The following is an 18,892-nucleotide window of genomic DNA, read 5'->3' on the forward strand; positions in this document are numbered from 1 at the left end:
AGTTCATGAACTCGTTCATATTTTGGGCGAACGTGAACTGAACGTGCTGTATTACTGCCTGATGACCGTTACTGTGAACACGTTCATTCTGGTGTCTGTGAACGGCACGCTCGAAGGTTAACTTCGTTCAATAGGGTGCCAGATTTCTATAGAGCCTTCCAGGCGAAAACCCGGCTAAAACACACCGTAAACGGGTCTTAGGAAAAACACCCAATCTGGCAACACCAACCACCAGTGTCGCACCGCCATCCGCCGCATGCGTGACGCGTCATCAAAAAAAAACGGCAAACGACAGCAGCATGTAGCAAGAAGGCGTATGATCATGTAAAATAATTTTATGATGTTTATGACAAGGTCGGTGAGAATGGGAGACAAAGCATTAAAGCAACAATGGGGAAATGCTGTCCCCTCAATGCTAATGTAAACCCTGGTTGGATAAGGATTCAAAATTGGATATAAAGATGAAATCTGACGCATAGCTTCATTGTTAAAACTGATAAAATAATTGCTGTCTGTGATTCTATATGGGCTGTGGCAATAATTTTGAAAAATAATAGCTCGCAGCAACGTAGGCTATGGAAAAAAAAAGAACTATGAACTAGTTCATTTTTAGAACTGTGAACTTTAGTTCAAAATTTTGTAGTTTGAACTATGAACTGAACTAGTTCATTTTAAAATTTGTGAATTGAACTTTGAACTAGTTCATGTAGAAAGTGAACTTTCCCAACACTGTATGTAACAGACTGGCTAATCTTCCTTTAACTACAACTGATTGGTCTTCTTGTTAATTAGTCTGTTATTTAAAGGTATTTGCATTCCTCATCATAATTCCCCTTTGCTGGGAAAGCCTTTGAAACCTTACTTTTAAAAAACTCCTTAGGGAGCAGCATTTTTTAAGATGATGTATTTTTATTTGTTCGTCACAAAAACAGTCTCAATTAGGATGGCTGTACTGAACTGAAATTAAGTGTTTTGTGAGACATCAATTGATTCACAAAAGAATGGGACTTTTAAGGAACAGAGATGTATTGCTTTGATTTACATTACTGTTCAAAAGTTTAGGGCTGGTAAGATACTGTAGTTTTCTATTTTAATATAGTTTAAATTGCAATTTAATTCTGTGATAAAGCAACATTTTAAGCAGGCATTACTCAGGTCTTCAATCACACAATCATTTGGAAATCCTTCTAATATGCTTATTTGGTACTCAGAAAACATTTCTTATTAGTATCAATATTGACGGCAGTTTTACTGCTTCATATTTGTGGAAACCACTATCGATTTTATTCAGGATTCTTTAATAAATAGAAAGTTTAAAAGATGCTGTAGCATTTATTTGAAACCAAAATATTTGATGACATACTAAATGCATTTAATATCACGTTTGTTAAATTTAATGGATCCTTGCTGAATAAAAGTAATTTCTTTCAAAAAAACTAAAAAACAACAACATCCCACTGACCCCAAAGTTTTGAGCTGCAGTGTAGCTTTGACACTGTAACATTATTTTTAAAGCTGCTGTCACAGTGCTAAAAAATAATTCTGTAATTAATGTCACTACTTTTAGTCAGTTACTCCCTCTCACTGCTGCTCACACATTTCATCTTCTGTATGGTCTCGTCTCATATCCTCCCATGACTGTTCTGAAAGCTTTCTCAAATAGTGTCACAGATCATAATGGGGTTATGTGGTGTCTGGGCTCCAGTGAAGCTTGTAGATAGAAATATTAGATTTGGGGAAAAATGGCTTCATTGTGAAAATGGAAGTGATTGTGTGATTCATGGACCTTTTCCACAACAATGGAGTCTCTTGAGTGCCAATAGACAGTGAGCTCAATTCATTCTGTGATGGATCAACTGAGAGGGCATTTCCTGCAATGGCCAGAAAATAAAAAAAGTTACAATGTGGAAGTGTTATGTTGAGAATCTTAGCAGGGATGTTCTTTGTGCCTTTATGGTGCCTTCAAGGTTAAACGGGTTTGCTGGGGTAAACTGGCAGTGTTGATGTCAAACTGGATCATACAGTATTTTTGTCTTCCAATCAAATAAGTATTGTCTTCCAATAAAAGGTACAAATCAACAAATTTGTACACATGCCTGTTTGGTATAAATAGGTCATCTGTGACGTTTGATTGCTGATGTATGATTTGAAAAGTACACCCACTCTTTACTCACATAAATTACAATGCTCCATATTCAAGTTTCAAAGTGCAAGACTGGTGAATAACATTGATGATTTGGCCTATTCTATCAGTATTAAGAAGGGACTCCCAGTAAGTGGCTCTTAAAGCTTTAGGATAAACTGATTACAGCTTGCATCTTATTTAAGCTTGATTAGAAATTACATTCTGTAGCAGCCACATATTAAAGTGACAAACTTGTGTAAACTACTCTAACTTCAAGCTAAAACCAGGAAATATGAAAATTAGTGAGTTTTGGTATTCATAATCTTAAAACGGAGTGTTAAAGGTTACCTTATTCAATTGAATTTCAGTTTGATTCATGTTTTATGGATGTGATGTTTTAAGCATTTTAACAGTTTATAGGCCCCTTTGTCATTTAGGTATGCCCTGTATACTCTCTTGTCAGCGTGTATAATCAGGACCTAAGCATTTCTCATGAGCCCCTAAAGTCATATTTTGATGTGTGACTTAAAATGTGTAAGGGGCCTGAAGTTTAACATTATATTTGTGTTTTCAGTAATAAGGGCCACTAGCCTGTAGCACCTGAAACAGTTTTCATGTTTGGTTTAATCAGCCTATTTAGTTTGGATCAATAAACAGGTGCATTAATTAAAGTGTTCATTTTTAAGTCTAACTAGGTGGCCCTTTTTTTCTTCTTCACCAGGTTACAGTGAACTTGTAAAACATTGAAGCATAATGATGTCAAGGTTGGCTTGTTTGGTGAACGTGAATGTTACAGGTCATCAGCAGTGTCATGGAAAGAAGTTAATAGACCTCTTTTTTAATGTCTTGTACAAGATGAAATCAACTAGAACTGACTGTAGTAAATGTTTTTGCCAAAATATTTACTTTCAGTAAATAACATCAAATTATTCATTTATAGCTGCATTGTATTGTGTTTGTCTCCTCTTTAATTTTTTATTCATATTATATTATATTTTTGTTACATTTATAATTTTTATTTTAAATATTTTATTTGTTTTAGATTTTTGGTATGTAACCAAAACAATCCAGTCAATCCTGAAAAATAAAATTACAAATTTTTCCTTCTCACTGAATATCATTTCACTTTGAATGAATTATGCTGTTGACTCTGTCTTTTTTTGGCACTACCTAGTCTTCATCCAGCTTGACCATGTAATGATTGGTGCTGTCAAAAATGGAAGCATTTTTCAGTTGCAATAATTTTTAAAGTCTTTATGATAGTCATTAGTGTCAAATGTCTGGTTTGTTGTATTCATGTACAAGATCAGACACACATGGCCTCAGGGGCTTTGTTAAGTCTCATTCTATCCCGACACACATCTGGATTCAGGAATTAGAATTTATTGCCTACTGTCAGAAAAGCAAAAGTCCGGGATTTTGGTTTCCCTAGAGTGATTTTCACAAGCCTGACTTGTCTCCGAAAAATTCAGTCTCGAACTGAAGTGGGCATTAGCCACTGAAGGCTAGTTTAGCATGTCCACTGTTTACACAACAGTATCTGACCATGTGCAGGAATGCAGGTGAGCTCCAAAAGCTCCTCCTCTTTTAAGCTTGTCATTATCCTGTCATGATCTAAAAACACGGTTTAAGCTTTGAATAGTGAAACTCGGAAGAGTGGTTCTCCTCTGTCTAGTTAAATCAGCCCAAAGATTAGGTTCACAAGCTAAACATTGTCAACTAAAAATGCACGTCACACCAAAACCATATGTAAGGTGTATTTTCTTTCTAATCCTTTCATGTGCAACAAAGGCAAGAAGAGTTTTGTTTCAACTCATAACAAAAGCACCATCAGAAGAACTTAAGGATGAATATGTAAGCCCCTAAAGGACTTTGATCCTTGTTTGATAAATAAGACCATATGCTCATGAGCTATACTTGGTAGTCTTTTTTCAAAACGTTTACAAAGTCGTCATGGTTCAAAAGACTTACTTTACAGCATGAAAGCAGCTCAAAATTCTACAAGTTGACATCATCCTTAATTTTTCTATTTACGTTTACAAAACACACATTTTTACATCAGTATAATGAGCACTTGTTATATTATTTAGTGTTTGATGTTTGTTTTTTGTTTATTTTCTTTGGGCTTTCAATTCATGCTGTTTCATTTTGTCTAACAAAACAAAATCATCTTTCATGTGATAGTAAAAGGAGGGATGTTTTGGCAAGAAACAATGTTTTTACTTTTCTATATTTAAAAAGCAGAATCGCCCGAAGGATGTGTGTGTATATAGGCAGGAACTGGAAGGGTCTTCAGCTGTCCAGCTGTAACCTCACACCTTTCCCTCCTCCTCATGACATGTCAGCACAGGGAGCCTGTGATGTTTCCATGTCTAGCTTATCTTCACAAGTGGCTAAATATGTCTTTGCTGAGTGATATTAGCATGAGATTGAAGTCTTAAAGTCTTCATGATCTCACCCAGCAGTCTGAGTTTGATTTATATATACACTATAAAGTAGTATCCATTAATATTTTATTTGTTTTTTTTGTTTTTGAGAAGACTTTATTTTATTGAAATTAAATTTTTATTCTAATATTATAGCATAAATTCTAATTTATACTTTCATTTTGGAGCCTAAATTCGTCATAGTTGGCAGGAAATTTCCCTGTGTCAGGCCAAAACAAGTTTTATATCCCCTCGAGTCAATCATAGTAAATTTTTATTTTTTTTTATCTTTACTTGCGGTCTCTCTAGTCCTCTAAAAAAACTTTTTTTAGGTTGTTCACATAGTATAAAACATATTTAGATTTTTTAAAAAGATGTCAGTGCACTACATGTATAGTAAACTTTACCCTTAAGAAGGTCCCCTGTGAGCAATAAATCCAAGAGGTCACTTTCTATTAAAACTGGGAAATTTTATTGGCTGATAAATGTACATTCTTGTTAAATCAGAAGTGTTCTATATTGTTTCAGGATATCAAAAAGTCCCTAACAGGAGTTACATGAAATTGATTATTCTTTAGAGGGTCATCTGTCTTTTTTATTCACACATTTTCCTCCTGAAAAAAGGATGAAATTACTTTGAGCTAACTCGAGATGTTGTATACAGCCAAAAATAATAAATTCTCACAGTATTTCACTACTAAAGTCAAGACGCACCTCTTGATTCCTCATCAGAGATGTCAATGTTGAGCACTTTCTCTACAATTCATGTTTGAGCAGACTAATAAAGTGCTTTTTAACATAGTCCCAGCCTGCTGCCCATCCCTGCCCATTCACTTTTGTATTGTTCTTAATAAGGTCAATTTATATTCTTTTCCTTTCCTTCCACAGAAGAAAGTGGAGTGTCGCTGTTGCAGTTAATTGGTGATCCGCCACCTGATGGTGTCTCCAAAGTATTTGATGATGCTAACAACCCAGGCTATGTGTTTGACCAAAGCTCCAATGTGGGTCAGTCAGCTGCGGCCCACCTGCCCAACCCTTTCTTCCGTGACTTCTCCCTCATCTTCAACATAAAACCCACGACCTCCAAGCCTGGAGTCATCTTCTCCATCACTGACCCAACTCAGAACATCATGTATGTTGGTGTGAAGCTGTCAGCGGTGGAGAAGAGCAAGCAGTACATCATCTTCTACTACACCGAGCCTGACTCGCAGAGCTCATATGAGGTGGCCAGATTCTCTGTGCCCTCCATGGTGAACACTTGGACCCGGTTTTCCATCAGTGTTTTGAAAGAGCGTGTTTCCCTCTACTTCAACTGTGACTCAGATCCTCAGTTCATGAGTTTTGAGCGGTCTCCAGATGATATGGACATGGATGCCCAGACGGGAGTGTTTGTTGGTCATGCCAGTGGAGCTGACCCTGATAGGTTTTTGGTATGTACATGGTCCATACTTTCATATCATGATATGCCTGTTAAAACAAGTCAAATCAAAGTAGCTTAGGCCAGAAAAGGGAAAGTGCAATGAAAGTGTCTGTGCTTGAGTGACTGCTGCATGATTTGATCGCTAAAATTGGCCTGTTTAAAACACAACAAACATTCTTGTCGTAAAATGGTCTACTAGTCTTTCCTTGTTGGAATAGAGTAGTTAATTGCTTTAAAAAACCACAGGGGAGCAATTAGCTCCTGTTAGTTTTGTCTGGCAGTGTCCAGAAGCTGACCCCACAGCTTGATTTTAGATCAGTGTAAACCGGCCACTGACTTATTCTTCCCCCGAATTGAGTCAGATGAGTACTAACAGCATACATTCATTTTATTTTATTTTATTTTATTTTCTGTTAATACAAAATATTATTTATATATTTCATTTGAAATATATATTTGTTTATTTTAACATGTCATTTAATTTTGTATGTAACTGAATTGCGTAATTCATGTTTAAATGTATTTATATCCATTTATATCTGTATTGTATTTATATCAATATCAAATTATATTATTTGTTCATTTTATATTATTTTATATATTTATTTTTCATTTATTTCCTACTTATTCCTTCCTTAATTGATGAACTTATTAATATTAAGTTTGATATTTAGAGGCATTACTTATATTTTACTTTGATTTCCAAAAAAAATAATATATATATATATATATATATATATATATATATATATATATATATATATATATATATATATATATAATAATAATCCTTAAGATTTTAATGTATTCTAATTTATTTTTAAAAATCATAAATATATAAATAATATATAAACTCTATAAATAATTGGTTGCCACTATGAACTTGAAATATAAAATATAATTTAAAACATATATACAATTTACATTATATATGAAAATAATTCAAAGAACAGCTTTTATAGGCCAACAGATTCTTCAACAGCTGCTGTGCTACTAAAGCAGCCTAACTGATCTGTGAAGTGATGGAATGCCTGCCTTGTTCCCACCAGTTATGCTAGTGCTTTCAAGCATGTTGTTCAATAACCATAGTGAGGCAACTGAGGCAGCAGAAATGCCTCACATTTCCCAGAGCTCATAATGGAAACTTAAAAGCAGATGGATCTTGTTCTGTTCAGTTTGGCTCCTTGTTTCATGTGGCTTCCATTTCCTGTGGTAACTCCACCATAAGGAGATGGCCATCATAATTACAGACCTGATTAAGCAGGATATGATTGCTGTTTCATCCCTCTCATTAAGACATGTGCTTATCTGCAGAACTGTGGGGCGATCAGGACTGTAAATCTGACCCCGCGTTGGGGCTGTAATAGGGTCTTGGCAGGTCACAGCGTAAAAAAAAAGGACAATTAAGACATCATAAAGCTTCCTTCACTGGATTCTGCTACTAAACCTTTGACCTTAGCTCTTGAGACATGAGAGGGGAAGTCCTGTCGGATCTTACTAGCAACTTACCCACAATTCCTATTACCCCAAAGGGATCTTGAATGGAGATCTACTTAAAGCAATAGTTCACCCAAAAATGCAATTCTGTAATCAGTTACTGATCCTCATAATGCTCCAAGCCTGTATGTATTTCTTTCTTTGTAGGCCATAAAATAAGTTATTTGGATGTTCTAGCTGTTCCTTATGATAGTAAATAGTTTATCAGATGTCTCACCAAAGTACCCTAACAGTAGTCCATAGACTATATTGAACGTTTTGATAGCTTTGTGCGAGAAACACTCATTATTCACTAAAAAAAAATATTTTAATGTTGCTTTTAAATCTCATTCATTTGATGCATTTTGAAATTTGCCACCCATTAATAGCTTAAATGTTGGTCTTCTACATCTCAGAGTTATCATATGGCTTTAGAAATAGAGCAGAAATAGTTGTATGGACTACTTTTATTGTGCTTCTTATCCTTCTGTAGCTTGACAGCTCTTGGGCCCTATTTATTTTATTGTATGGAAAAGAGACGCATCCACATTCTGCTAAACATCTCCTTTTGTCTTCCAAAGATTAAAGCAAGTCATATAGCATTGCAGCAATATGAGTATGATTAAACAATGGCTGAATTTTCATTTTTTGGACGAAATATCCCTTTAATGAGACATTTATATTAGCCATTGAATATAGAAATGTGTTGCTTGTATTGAATGTTATTGCCATCTGTGCTGCAGTGCAAACCATGAAAGGGAAATCCCACATGGAGACAGATAGCCATGTGTTTTAAAACTAAGATATCAGGCACACATTGTTATCTGACCGCAAGCATTTTTGCCGTGGAAGGTACAGGCATGAAAAAAGCACAGTGGACTCAGTTTCTAATGAGCAGCTGCCCTACAGTATGGACTGTATGTCACCACACCTGCCATGGCCATCAAAATAAGCTCAGTAACCTGTGCGTGTGTTTGTTCTAGGGTGTTATTGGCGATATCAGGGTGTTGAAAGACCCTGGGGCAGCTGAACGACACTGTGAAGAAGATGAGGATGACTTTGATGCGGTAAGACTTAAAAGTTCATGTAAGTAATGAGTTGAGTCATTCAAACGATTCATTTAAACATCTGATTCCTTCAGTCAATGAATCATTCATTAAACTGATTTGTTCAAAACACAGATTCATTTAATAGCGAAGCACTTATGTGGTTATGTGATTTCATTTGGAAGTTTTCATTGACAAAGAAAACAAAACAAAAAAAAAACAACCTTTTGATTTTACGTTCAAAGAGCAATATGCCATTTATATTTGTGATGATATTCAGGCCTTGTGTAATATTGCTTAGCTATATTATCTAAAATGCTCAAACTGAACCAGGAAAAAAAATCCTTAATTGTAATCGTTTAAGACTTAAGTCCCTTTTTCGGAACCAAGCAAATGCTCTAAAAATGACCTAAGTCAAATAATCATTTCCACTCATGTGTCATGCCTTAATTATGTCTCAGCTTCAGCGTCTCAGCAGCTTTGCCTTTGAACTAACTTTGAAAAGAGAAATAGCTACATAAATGCTTCACATCACAGCTACACACACTATTGAAAGTTAAGGGGTTCTAAAATGGGTGATCAATCCAAAGATTGGCTAATGCAGCGAAATTGTTCGCTGGGAGATCAGTTGCATAAATCACTCTAGCCTGTATTCTCAAACAAGTGGATTGTTTTTTATAAAAAGGAAAGATTTGAAGGCGTATACTATAGTCAGTTATTGTGTAGTCTTTTATGAAGGAGACCAGTGTGAAAGGAATAGCTTGCCTGGTGAAAATGTTCAGAATTAGACTCTCTTCCCCAGGTGACTCATCTCAGAATTGCAGCAGCATCATTTTACATCCATATTTATGCATTTGGCTGAAGATTGTATCTAAAGCAACTTATAGTGCATTTTATGGTATATATATGTTCTTAGTTTGTTTCCTGGGAACTGCTTTAACCTAAATTGAGCTAGTTTTGTAATTGATGAATTTTACAAAATTAACAGTTATTTTCCTGTATTATTAATGTAAAACTGCTTTGAAAAAAGACATTTGAAATTTGACTTGTATTAATGTAAGAACGAAAATAGCATGGGTTCGGAATGACATAAGGATGAGTCACTTTTCATTTTTAACCCTGAAATACCACCCCCCCCCCCCCCCCCAATTTTTTTTATTTTAAAAAATTATATGTAAAAATTATTTAACCCTTTGTATGTTGTTGTGAGAGGCCTCTAATGCAGAAATAAATGTTTTACATTATTTTTTTAAATATTTTTGTGAAATGTACCTGGAGTGTTTATCAACAGATAATGCTTGGAATTCACTTCTATTCAGTTCTAGAAAAGAATGCATTGCCCCTAGTTATGTTTTCCACAGGATAAAGCTTTAATGCCCATGCACGTCCTGATATTGCTGAGTTAGATGTGTTCCTAGGTCAACATATTTTGTTGACCCTGGAACAACATTTTACTCCAAAAATTTATTCTTGACCATATCCCTACACCTAAACCTAACCTTAACCATGAGTGATCCTTAAAATCAGAGGAAATGATAGATGAATGACACTGATATACAAGCACCTAACAGTGATTGTAAGCGTAAACTTCACAAAGTCTATAAACTTGTTCTTCAAATCTGATTGGTTAATCACAATGTTGTTCCAGGGACAACAAAGATGTTGTCCCAGGAGCATGTCTCACTTGGTAAAATCAGGTTCTGCTCAGTGTGACACATTATGTAACACATGCCCTCTAGTCATCTAGATGCAGTGTTATGAAAAGAGTCTTTCTCATTGTTAACACTCAGGGAATAAATGTAGTTTTCCGTTCTCCTTTAGAATCTACAGGGATCAGGTGATTACGGAGCAAGTGGAGATGGAGAGGGACCACCATCAGTCCAGGTACTACTTGTATTTTCCCTCAGAAAGCTGAGCTCACTTTTGTAAACTCATTGTGATCCATTTATGGTCCACACTTAAAACATCTAATGATGATCCAGAGGTTCCCGGTTATTTCCAGATTAGCAGCCTGTGAGTTCTGGCAGGTCTGTTTCTGTGCACTTGCTCACCTTCTAGGGGAAAGTCCCGGATGAATATTATTATCTCCAGACCAATCCCAGATCTTCCCATGCCTTGTGTTACTAATCCAAAAATAGGCCATGTGAAAATTTAAATGAATCCTTTGCTACTGATGTGCGAGGCCGTGTCTGAGCTTGCAGAGCTAATTACAATGGAAAGAAACCAGGTGGCTGTTAGGTGTGTAGTGCAAAGATCTTCTTCCATAAGTGTCCACTGTTCATCAATGCTGAAGTTTAGTGTCATTTAAGTATGTTTAGACCAATTTTTATTAATTTTGTGAGTATATTGTATTTATGTGAAGGTTACTGCTTCTCAGCAGCATCGTTCCTTTCACTTACAAGTATTTATTGGCACTATATTTGTTTAACATCTTTAAACCCTCTGGGCTTCTTCGTAAATGGGTCACACTTAGCTTCCTCCCGCCCGAAAACGGGCGAAGCCTTAAAATTGTACTTTACTTTTTCCCAGGATAACCAATCAAATATATTTTTGTTCTATAATGTTTTCTAATTATTATTTAGAATTTTTAGATTTTTTTATGATACTTTGCATTAATTATATAATTTTTATGAGCTATTTTTTCCATTAGAATTAATATATCATTTTTTATTTTATATTTATTTTTAAAAAAAAATTCAATAAATGCAGCATTTCACATCAAAATAGAGTGCCAGCCTAAAAAAAAAATGTTCCAGGAGAAGAACTTCATCTAGTGGCTTTAAAAAATAGCCACTTTTGTGTAATGTCCTGTACCAGCCTGTAGGCTGCCTATAGCTTCCTATATATCCTATGTAGAAAGGCTATTTGATTCCTTTTGTTGTTTTAGACATGATTTCTCTATCTTATTCGTTTTTTTATTTAGATATACATTTAGATATTCTAAAAGATGATTACTTTATTTTCTTAACAAAAATGTTTAGATAAGTATCAGGTTTTGCATTATGATTACAATCAAACTATAGCATTTGGTTAGAAAGGGAACACAATGTGTGTGTGTGTGTGTGTGTGTGTGTTGCATTTGAGCGAGAGTCTCTTTTTGTATTTTTTATTTATTTATTTTTGCATATTCTCAAAATTTGCTGTTGCAGTCTTACCAGTCTCTCTCTTTCTCTCTCTCTCTCTCTCTCTCTGTGTGTGTGTGTGTGTGTGTGTGTGTGTGTGTGTGTGTGTGCATTTGAGCAAGTTTTTTTTTTCATTTATTGATTTTATGTGGAATATTCTACAAATTTGCTGTTGCAGTCGCCAGTTTATCTGTGTATGTGTGTGTGTGTGTTTGTGTGCGTGGGTGTGTGTGTGTGTGTGGGGGGGGGATCTTATTTGCACTCTTGATGTTCTAGAGTGTCACCCCTTCATTGCTGTACACTTTTTCAGCACAGTTGCTGATCTGTAGCTTGTACCACCAAAAGTTTCTCTGAGTTTTCCTATTTTTTCGTATTTCCTATTCATTTCCTATGTCGCCCGTTTTCGGGCGGGAGGAAGCTAAGTGTGACATTTTTTTTTACGACCCTTTAACATATCAGAATCATCTCCTTGATTTTTTTGTGTGTTCATATAGGTAATACAACAAAAGTCACCAAGTTTCATACCCATCCGATGAAGCAAAAAAATTAAACATTTAAAAACGTTCAAGTTTTCGCCCGTTTTCGGGCGAAGAAGCCCAATTAAACCGCTGCTGCCGAGCATGCAGGTATTAATTTAAGTCTAACCTAGTAATTTTAAATTACACAGTTTTTGTTTGTACAATATGTTTTAACACGCTGTGACAAAGAGAAGTATGGCATTCCGAAGTGCTGTAAAGTAAACTTTCTTTTGTCTTACCATGGAATCCATTTTGATGGATGCCACATTCCCCTCTGGGATATTTTCCACGCTTGTTTCACAGTCAATCCAACTCTCCTTGGATGTTGGAAAGTGCATCTGAGGAGAGGGCACCTAGTTGCCATGCATTCTTGGAAACTGTGTAGGCCTCTTTGTGTAATCTAATTTTATGAGATTATTATATCTAGAGGGAGAGGAGTAGTCTTGTGACAGTGTGGTGAACATGTTTGACTTCATTACACTTTTCTGTAAAGAAGAAATGGAATTTCAGCATGTCTTTGGTGCTCAAGTATTATTAGTGTATAATTATTATTATAGCATATAGAGACAAGCTCAAAATCTGAGACCACATTTGATAGACAATGTTTTTACTTGTATTTTGCATTCTTTTAGACACACATTCTAAAAAAATTTTATATATATACCATTGCGTCGCAAAATGATTCACTGTTTCAAAGCGCTCCAATCGGATTGCCTATCACAAATCATTTGATTTAGACTGGGACTTCATATTCTCCAAAATGGCGTTATGCTGATGTGGAGAGACACAGAGGAGACAAATTGTAGAGTAGTCTCAAAAACCCTTATCTAGACTCCCTTAACGAAGCTGAGGAAGTGTACCAGAACTAGAGCATATCCAAAGAAGCCAGTACTTTCCAAGCAATAATCCAAATTGCTCTCCTAGAAGACCATGATGCAAAAAACATGTGGCAGCAAAGAATGGCCCCTTTTTAATGCACAAGGAAAATTCTTTCTGTGCCTTATGATCTCCTCCATGTCTTAAACTTCTCCAGCGTAACTCAGTGTAATGTGTTCAAGGTCAGAGTAGCTGCCGAGATTCACCGCAGCAGTGACAGTGATGGCAGATGTTTAGCAGCCCCCTCCTCATCTAGCCGGACAGCCCCCACCTGCCCACCCCTGACCCCTATCTTTAGACCTCAGGACCCGTGGCCTGCATTCCCTAAGATGATCATTCTCTTGGTCCGAAAATACACGCTGTCAGCATCCTCCCACTCTGGCCATCAGTGCACTTCATGTCCTCTCGCCAAAGTCTCCTTTTTCTCAATCCCGGCGTGAAATCTGAGGATCAGAGTGTTCTAGAACCTGATGCCTGCTATTTCATCAGTGGGTTCTGCTGTTTCAGCAGCACATGTTTTGTAAAGTGCAAGGTCAGGCCCGCTTTGTGTCTCTGCTTCAATCGTCCTGCCCTGGCAACTTTTTTACAAGGAGCTTTGTTAACTGTTAGCTGTATGTCTGAATCTCTCTCACAGTTGCCTGAATGAGTGTGCTAGTGTACAAATATCCATGCAGTCAGTGTCACGGTTCTTTGCTTTCCCAATGTTGGATAAGGTATGAAAGGCATAAGGAGTGATATACTTTGGTTGTTTACGCTATACTGTTATGTGCATTGCATTAAAAGTTTGATTGATACTATTTTGCAGTTTATTTATGTTAATTGCTGTGTTAATGCTATGCATCATTTGCAGCCGACCCCTCCCTCCTCTCGGCCGATCCAGCAGCCGCCGGTGACCAGCAGACCGCTTGATGAGAAGCAGCAGACAGGTGAGATTTCACTCTGTTCAGTGTCAGGTCTGAATTGATCTGTCTGTAAAACATCAGCTAGTTTGACAGCACAGCCCATCATTTATTGCTCTGTTGAACTCTTATGTGGCTCTTTTTCTTCTTGCAAACTTGGTGTAATACATTTCTGGGTTCATTTACAAATTTCTGATTCTGTTATTTTATTCATGAAAGAAAATTCATTAATCAACCACCTTACTCAGAAAGTGTGCCGATGCTGTTTGACCACTTTGAACTATGTTTTGCTGTTTTGGTCAACCAGTTCATGCAGGTCTGATCTAGTGTTTTCAGCAGAGTTTTGAGAGATTTAAAATGTAATCTCTGGTTTACTAATGTAGATATCATTCATGAAATAGTTGGCAAAGATTTCCTTGACATGTGACGGACTAGACTGAATTTATAAAAACTGAGTGATTTTATAGAAGCGGCCACTGTGGTATTTGGCGCCCTCTTCTGGTGTTTAATCAAATCTTTTTACATTAAATTGCATAAATATTCAGAAAAAAGAGTTATTTAGACTTTGTTGTAAATGGCTTAAACCCAAGGATGGATGCCAGTGCCAGTACCTGAGGCATTATTGCAATTTTAATTAATTGCATTTTTATACAGATCAACATTCATTTCTATTTGTGAAAATCGCACTATTAAGATCTCTGTCAGTTACATTTGTATCTGCCAGCTTACAAAGTTTGAACTGTGAAAAACTGAAGTTATAGCTTTGAGACAGAAAGTCACAATTATACGAGATAAAGGCTTGATATCACAATACAGAATGTAATAATAAGTCACTGATAATGATAGTAATTATCAAAACAACATTGTTGTTGATTATATTATATAAAATAAGGGGTCAGGCTTTTTGTTTTACATCAGTACACTCATAGATGCATAATTTTTGTAAATGGTTTACTGAAGTGTGATCTTTCTTCAGAATGAGCTGAATTGGTAAGTTTTGTTGAACATTAGGCTCAGTCGATTCTTCTTGGCAAGCTTCTGGCTCCTACGGTGATTCTCGACAAACATCCGGCTCATATAGCAGTTCTCGAAAAACATCTGGTTCATATGGGGATTCCCGAAAAACATCTGTCTCCTACGGTGATTCTCGGCAAACATCTGGCTCATATGGTGATTCTGAACAAACTTCTGGTTCGTATGGTTATTCCCAAACAAACTCTGGATCGTATGGTGATTCTCGGCAATCATCGGGCTCAAATGATGGTTCTCGACAAACTTCTGGCTCATATGGTGACCCTCGACAAACGCTCGACTCAGTCGGCGTCAGCAGGCAAACTTCAGGGTCATATGATGATTCTAGACGAGCTTCAAACTCTTTAAGTACATCAGGCTCAGCTGGCGATGGCGTACGGTATTCTGTGGAGTCCAGGCTCGGTCCTGCAGGTTCAACAGGTGGGTCACTAAAGAAGGGATCAAAATCTCTCAAATGGACATGGAATTTCTGGATAGAAATTCTAGGCAGAAATTCTCAGCAGAATCTCTGAATTTCTACATGATGCTTTGCATGAAAAGCTGGCAGAATGCTGTGGATGTGTAGAGATGCCCAAGAGGGACTGCAGCAGACTGGGAGCAAGCAGTAGAGCTGCAGATGTATGGTGTTTATTGCTATAATTGTTATATTGTATTTGTGTTGTTTTATTGAAACACTATGCTTATTGACCTGCTTAGAGAAGCTTCTGCTGGTAGGCATATTCTTACATGAATATGTGGAGTTTGGTCCATCTTCCTTGAATATTCTAACTTGTATTTTTATTTTACTTTATTTTATTTTATTATATTTTTATTTTACTTTACTTTTTATCTTTACTTGTCTTGTCTTTGTCTTTGTTTTGTCTTGTCTTGTCTCAAAAACATGTCCAGGTCACATTTCACCACAAAACATAATAATAATTAAAATAAAATATAAATGTATTTATGTATTTGTTTGTTTTTAAATGAGACATTATAAGCCTTTTAGGGCCATAAAACTTTAGCACATTTTCCCCTAAAATATTCAATATCATAACATGTCTATGTTGTATTTTTTTTATTCCAATAATTCTCAGTTGTTGAATTCTTGTTTCTATATCACAGGCATTTTTTTTTTACATTAACTTAAAATATATGCTGTACACCAAATGCTAGGTTAATTAAAATGCCCCTTATTAATTTCTTATTTTGTTCTGTTGTCTTTGGGGTGAGATATGAGACAGATATGTTTTCCAAAATGCATAAGAAGTAATGATTATTTTTATGTTAATCAGATGCTCTTAAATTTACAGGTGCAAAAGGAGACCGAGGAGAGAAGGGTGCTAAAGGTGACAGGGGTGTTATGGGGCAGAAGGGCGATGCAGGAACTGGATCTGTGTCTGGCGGCGGTGCAGAATTAGTGAAGGTGTGTTGGGGACTGTGAACCTCATTGAGTGTTTTTGTGAACAGCCTGGTAAAAAATAAAGTCTTGAGAACCTGTCCATTACAGTAATTTAAATATAGTAAAGGATGTTGTTTTTGTTCAAATAATCCAGCAATAATATAGTTAGTTTAATTATAGACTGTTTACAGTTGACAAGCAACATTCATCTACAATTCAACTGATATGCAATCTTAGGTGTGCATATTTTGGTTAATGGTTCTGAATGTGGTATAATAGTCAGAATATTCGTTTTATAGAAGCAGCTATGTATCTTAACTATAAAACAGCTTTTATAAAAACAATAACCCAAGCACTGCTAATAGCTGATATTAAATGACTTCTGAGTTTATATGAAGTGGTTGTTCAGCCACAGTCAGAGATACCGGTTCCTTTTCTTTAATCGAATTGTTACATTGAAGTTTTATGCCCTTCAGACTTCACAGTAATGTGTGAAGTCAATGATGGGGAGCTTGAATGTTCAGCCGTCTGTTAGAGTGATGAGAGTGGCAGACAGGTCAATCATTTTTGTCTGTGTTTTCACAGGGTGACGCAGGAGAAAAAGGAATGAAGGTTTGTTCTGAGGCTTCTACCTTGACATAACTGTGACAACATATTTTGCACCTGTTAAAAGTGAATTAAAGGAAAAGGTCATGCCAAAATGAAAATGTAATAATTCACTCTTGTAATTTTTTTGTAAAACACAAAATTAGATAATAGGCAAACAGATGGTCTGCCTAATGTCTGTTTTCATGAAATAAAGTACTAATAATGAATGCAAAATTATCATATGTTGCTGAGTTCCCCCTTTAAGAGTAAATATTAATTTCCTATTTTAATGCATTATTCGTTTAGAGACATACATGAAGCTTGAAGCCCATTCACATCAAGAACAATATTCTTTTAAATCAGGAATGATTTTTAAATCTACTGCATACCGTTATCATTATAGTTATCATCCTTGGTATAAATGGGCTTTTTTCTATTTCAGGGCAATCCTGGTTTTGGTTATCCTGGATTAAAGGGTGACCGTGGCCCTCCTGGGCCTCCAGGCCCTCCCGGTCCCCAAGGGCCCAGTGCAGAGGTAGAAGTTAGGCAAGATGGGTCAGTTGTGCAGAGGATGGCAGGACCAAGAGGACCACCTGGACCGCCTGGACCCACTGGCCCTGCTGGAGCCGATGGGGAGCCGGTGAGTAGATCACAGTCAAAGGAATGGTTCAATTATTTGCTCTATTTTCTATTAGCGAATGCATTTCCATTTAAAAGGAACAGCGTTATACCATAACCGTATGTGTCATAAGTGGTCAGTCTTGCATTTGCTGTTGATGTGTTAGAACAGTAATAGATCCCTATGGTGTTCCCCATCACAAGCAGAGAATGATGTTAATACAGGTTTAAGATATGCATCATTGCAAACACAAAGGCACATTGTGTTTCTGCCCTTGAGACTATGCATAATGCATTGGTCATATCTGAACAAAACTAATATTCCTTCCTCTCTTTTATAGGGTGACCCTGGTGAAGATGGAAAAGCTGTAAGTAATGCATTTCATGAACCTCTGTTATAAAATAGTACATTTAAATTTGAAATTATACCCTATTTGGGGGGAACGGTTCGTTTTTACTATACAAAATGGGAAGGAAAGTATGATTGTATTTGTTATTTTGTGTTTGTGTTTGTATTCATGCGTTTCATGTGCAAATAATTAAAAATCTGTTTTGGTAACAGGGTCAAGTTGGACCTCCTGGGTTTCCTGGAACTCCTGGGAGTTCTGGACTCAAAGGAGAGAAAGTAAGTTTGTTGATGTCAATTATCTTGGCTTATTATGACAGTATCAGGGTTGTGCACCATTTCGAATTGAATGTGAATGCCTTTTATAGTATGCCAGTTCAACTTTTTGTTCTGTTTTCATTTTAGGGAGATCGAGGTGAAAGTCAGCCAGGACCTCGTGGGCCTCCAGGGCTTCCAGGCCCACCGGGACCCCCATCTCTCTCAGATAGGCCTGTGAGTTCATTATTAGTCATCTGTTTTTGTAATCACTTACCTTTTAAAAACTGTTTCATAATCTTTCCTCTGTATTTATTTTATAGACATTTGTGGACATGGAGGGTTCTGGATTTGATCTGGACAGTATGCGGGTACATCCTTATATTAACTTTTAGCATAAAGTCAGATCTACTCCTCAACATCTAGAAATTTCAATTTTGGAATTGTATGTCATTCATTGCTGATAATCTTCAGTTTACTTCATATACACTAATGTTTGAAAGGTTTGGAGTTGGTAAGATTTTCTAATGTCTCTTTTGCTCACCAAGGCTGCATTTATTTGATCAGAAATACAGTAAAAACTGTATTACTGTGAAATATTATTACAGTTTAAAATAACTGTTTTCTTTGTCTATTATATTTTTTTAATTCCTGTGATGACATGGTTCAATTTTTAGTAGTTATTACTTCAGTTGTCAGTGTCACATGACCTCAGAAGTGTTTCTGATATGCTGATTTGATGCTCAAGAATATTTTTTTATTATTCA

General features: G+C 36.2%; 1 protein-coding gene across 6 annotated transcripts in view; it reads left to right on the forward strand.

The window, feature by feature from the left end:
- LOC132095461 (collagen alpha-1(XVIII) chain-like) overlaps window positions 1–18,892 on the forward strand; it is an 83,652-nt gene that overhangs the window by 53,456 nt on the left and 11,304 nt on the right. For 4 of the 6 annotated variants that reach the window (XM_059500479.1, XM_059500476.1, XM_059500477.1 and 1 more), the window contains 11 exons: window positions 5,440–5,981; window positions 8,431–8,514; window positions 10,315–10,377; window positions 13,860–13,935; window positions 16,230–16,342; window positions 16,904–16,930; window positions 17,349–17,546; window positions 17,866–17,892; window positions 18,087–18,149; window positions 18,276–18,362; window positions 18,449–18,496. In XM_059500479.1, coding sequence (XP_059356462.1) covers window positions 5,440–5,981; window positions 8,431–8,514; window positions 10,315–10,377; window positions 13,860–13,935; window positions 16,230–16,342; window positions 16,904–16,930; window positions 17,349–17,546; window positions 17,866–17,892; window positions 18,087–18,149; window positions 18,276–18,362; window positions 18,449–18,496 — 1,328 coding nt within the window. Of the gene's footprint in view, window positions 1–5,439; window positions 5,982–8,430; window positions 8,515–10,314; window positions 10,378–13,859; window positions 13,951–16,211; window positions 16,343–16,903; window positions 16,931–17,348; window positions 17,547–17,865; window positions 17,893–18,086; window positions 18,150–18,275; window positions 18,363–18,448; window positions 18,497–18,892 lie in introns of all 6 variants that reach the window. The other 2 variants (XM_059500480.1, XM_059500481.1) reach the window with 2 other exon arrangements.

This window comes from Carassius carassius, chromosome 19, assembly GCF_963082965.1.
Source record: "Carassius carassius chromosome 19, fCarCar2.1, whole genome shotgun sequence".
Taxonomy (NCBI): domain Eukaryota; kingdom Metazoa; phylum Chordata; class Actinopteri; order Cypriniformes; family Cyprinidae; genus Carassius; species Carassius carassius.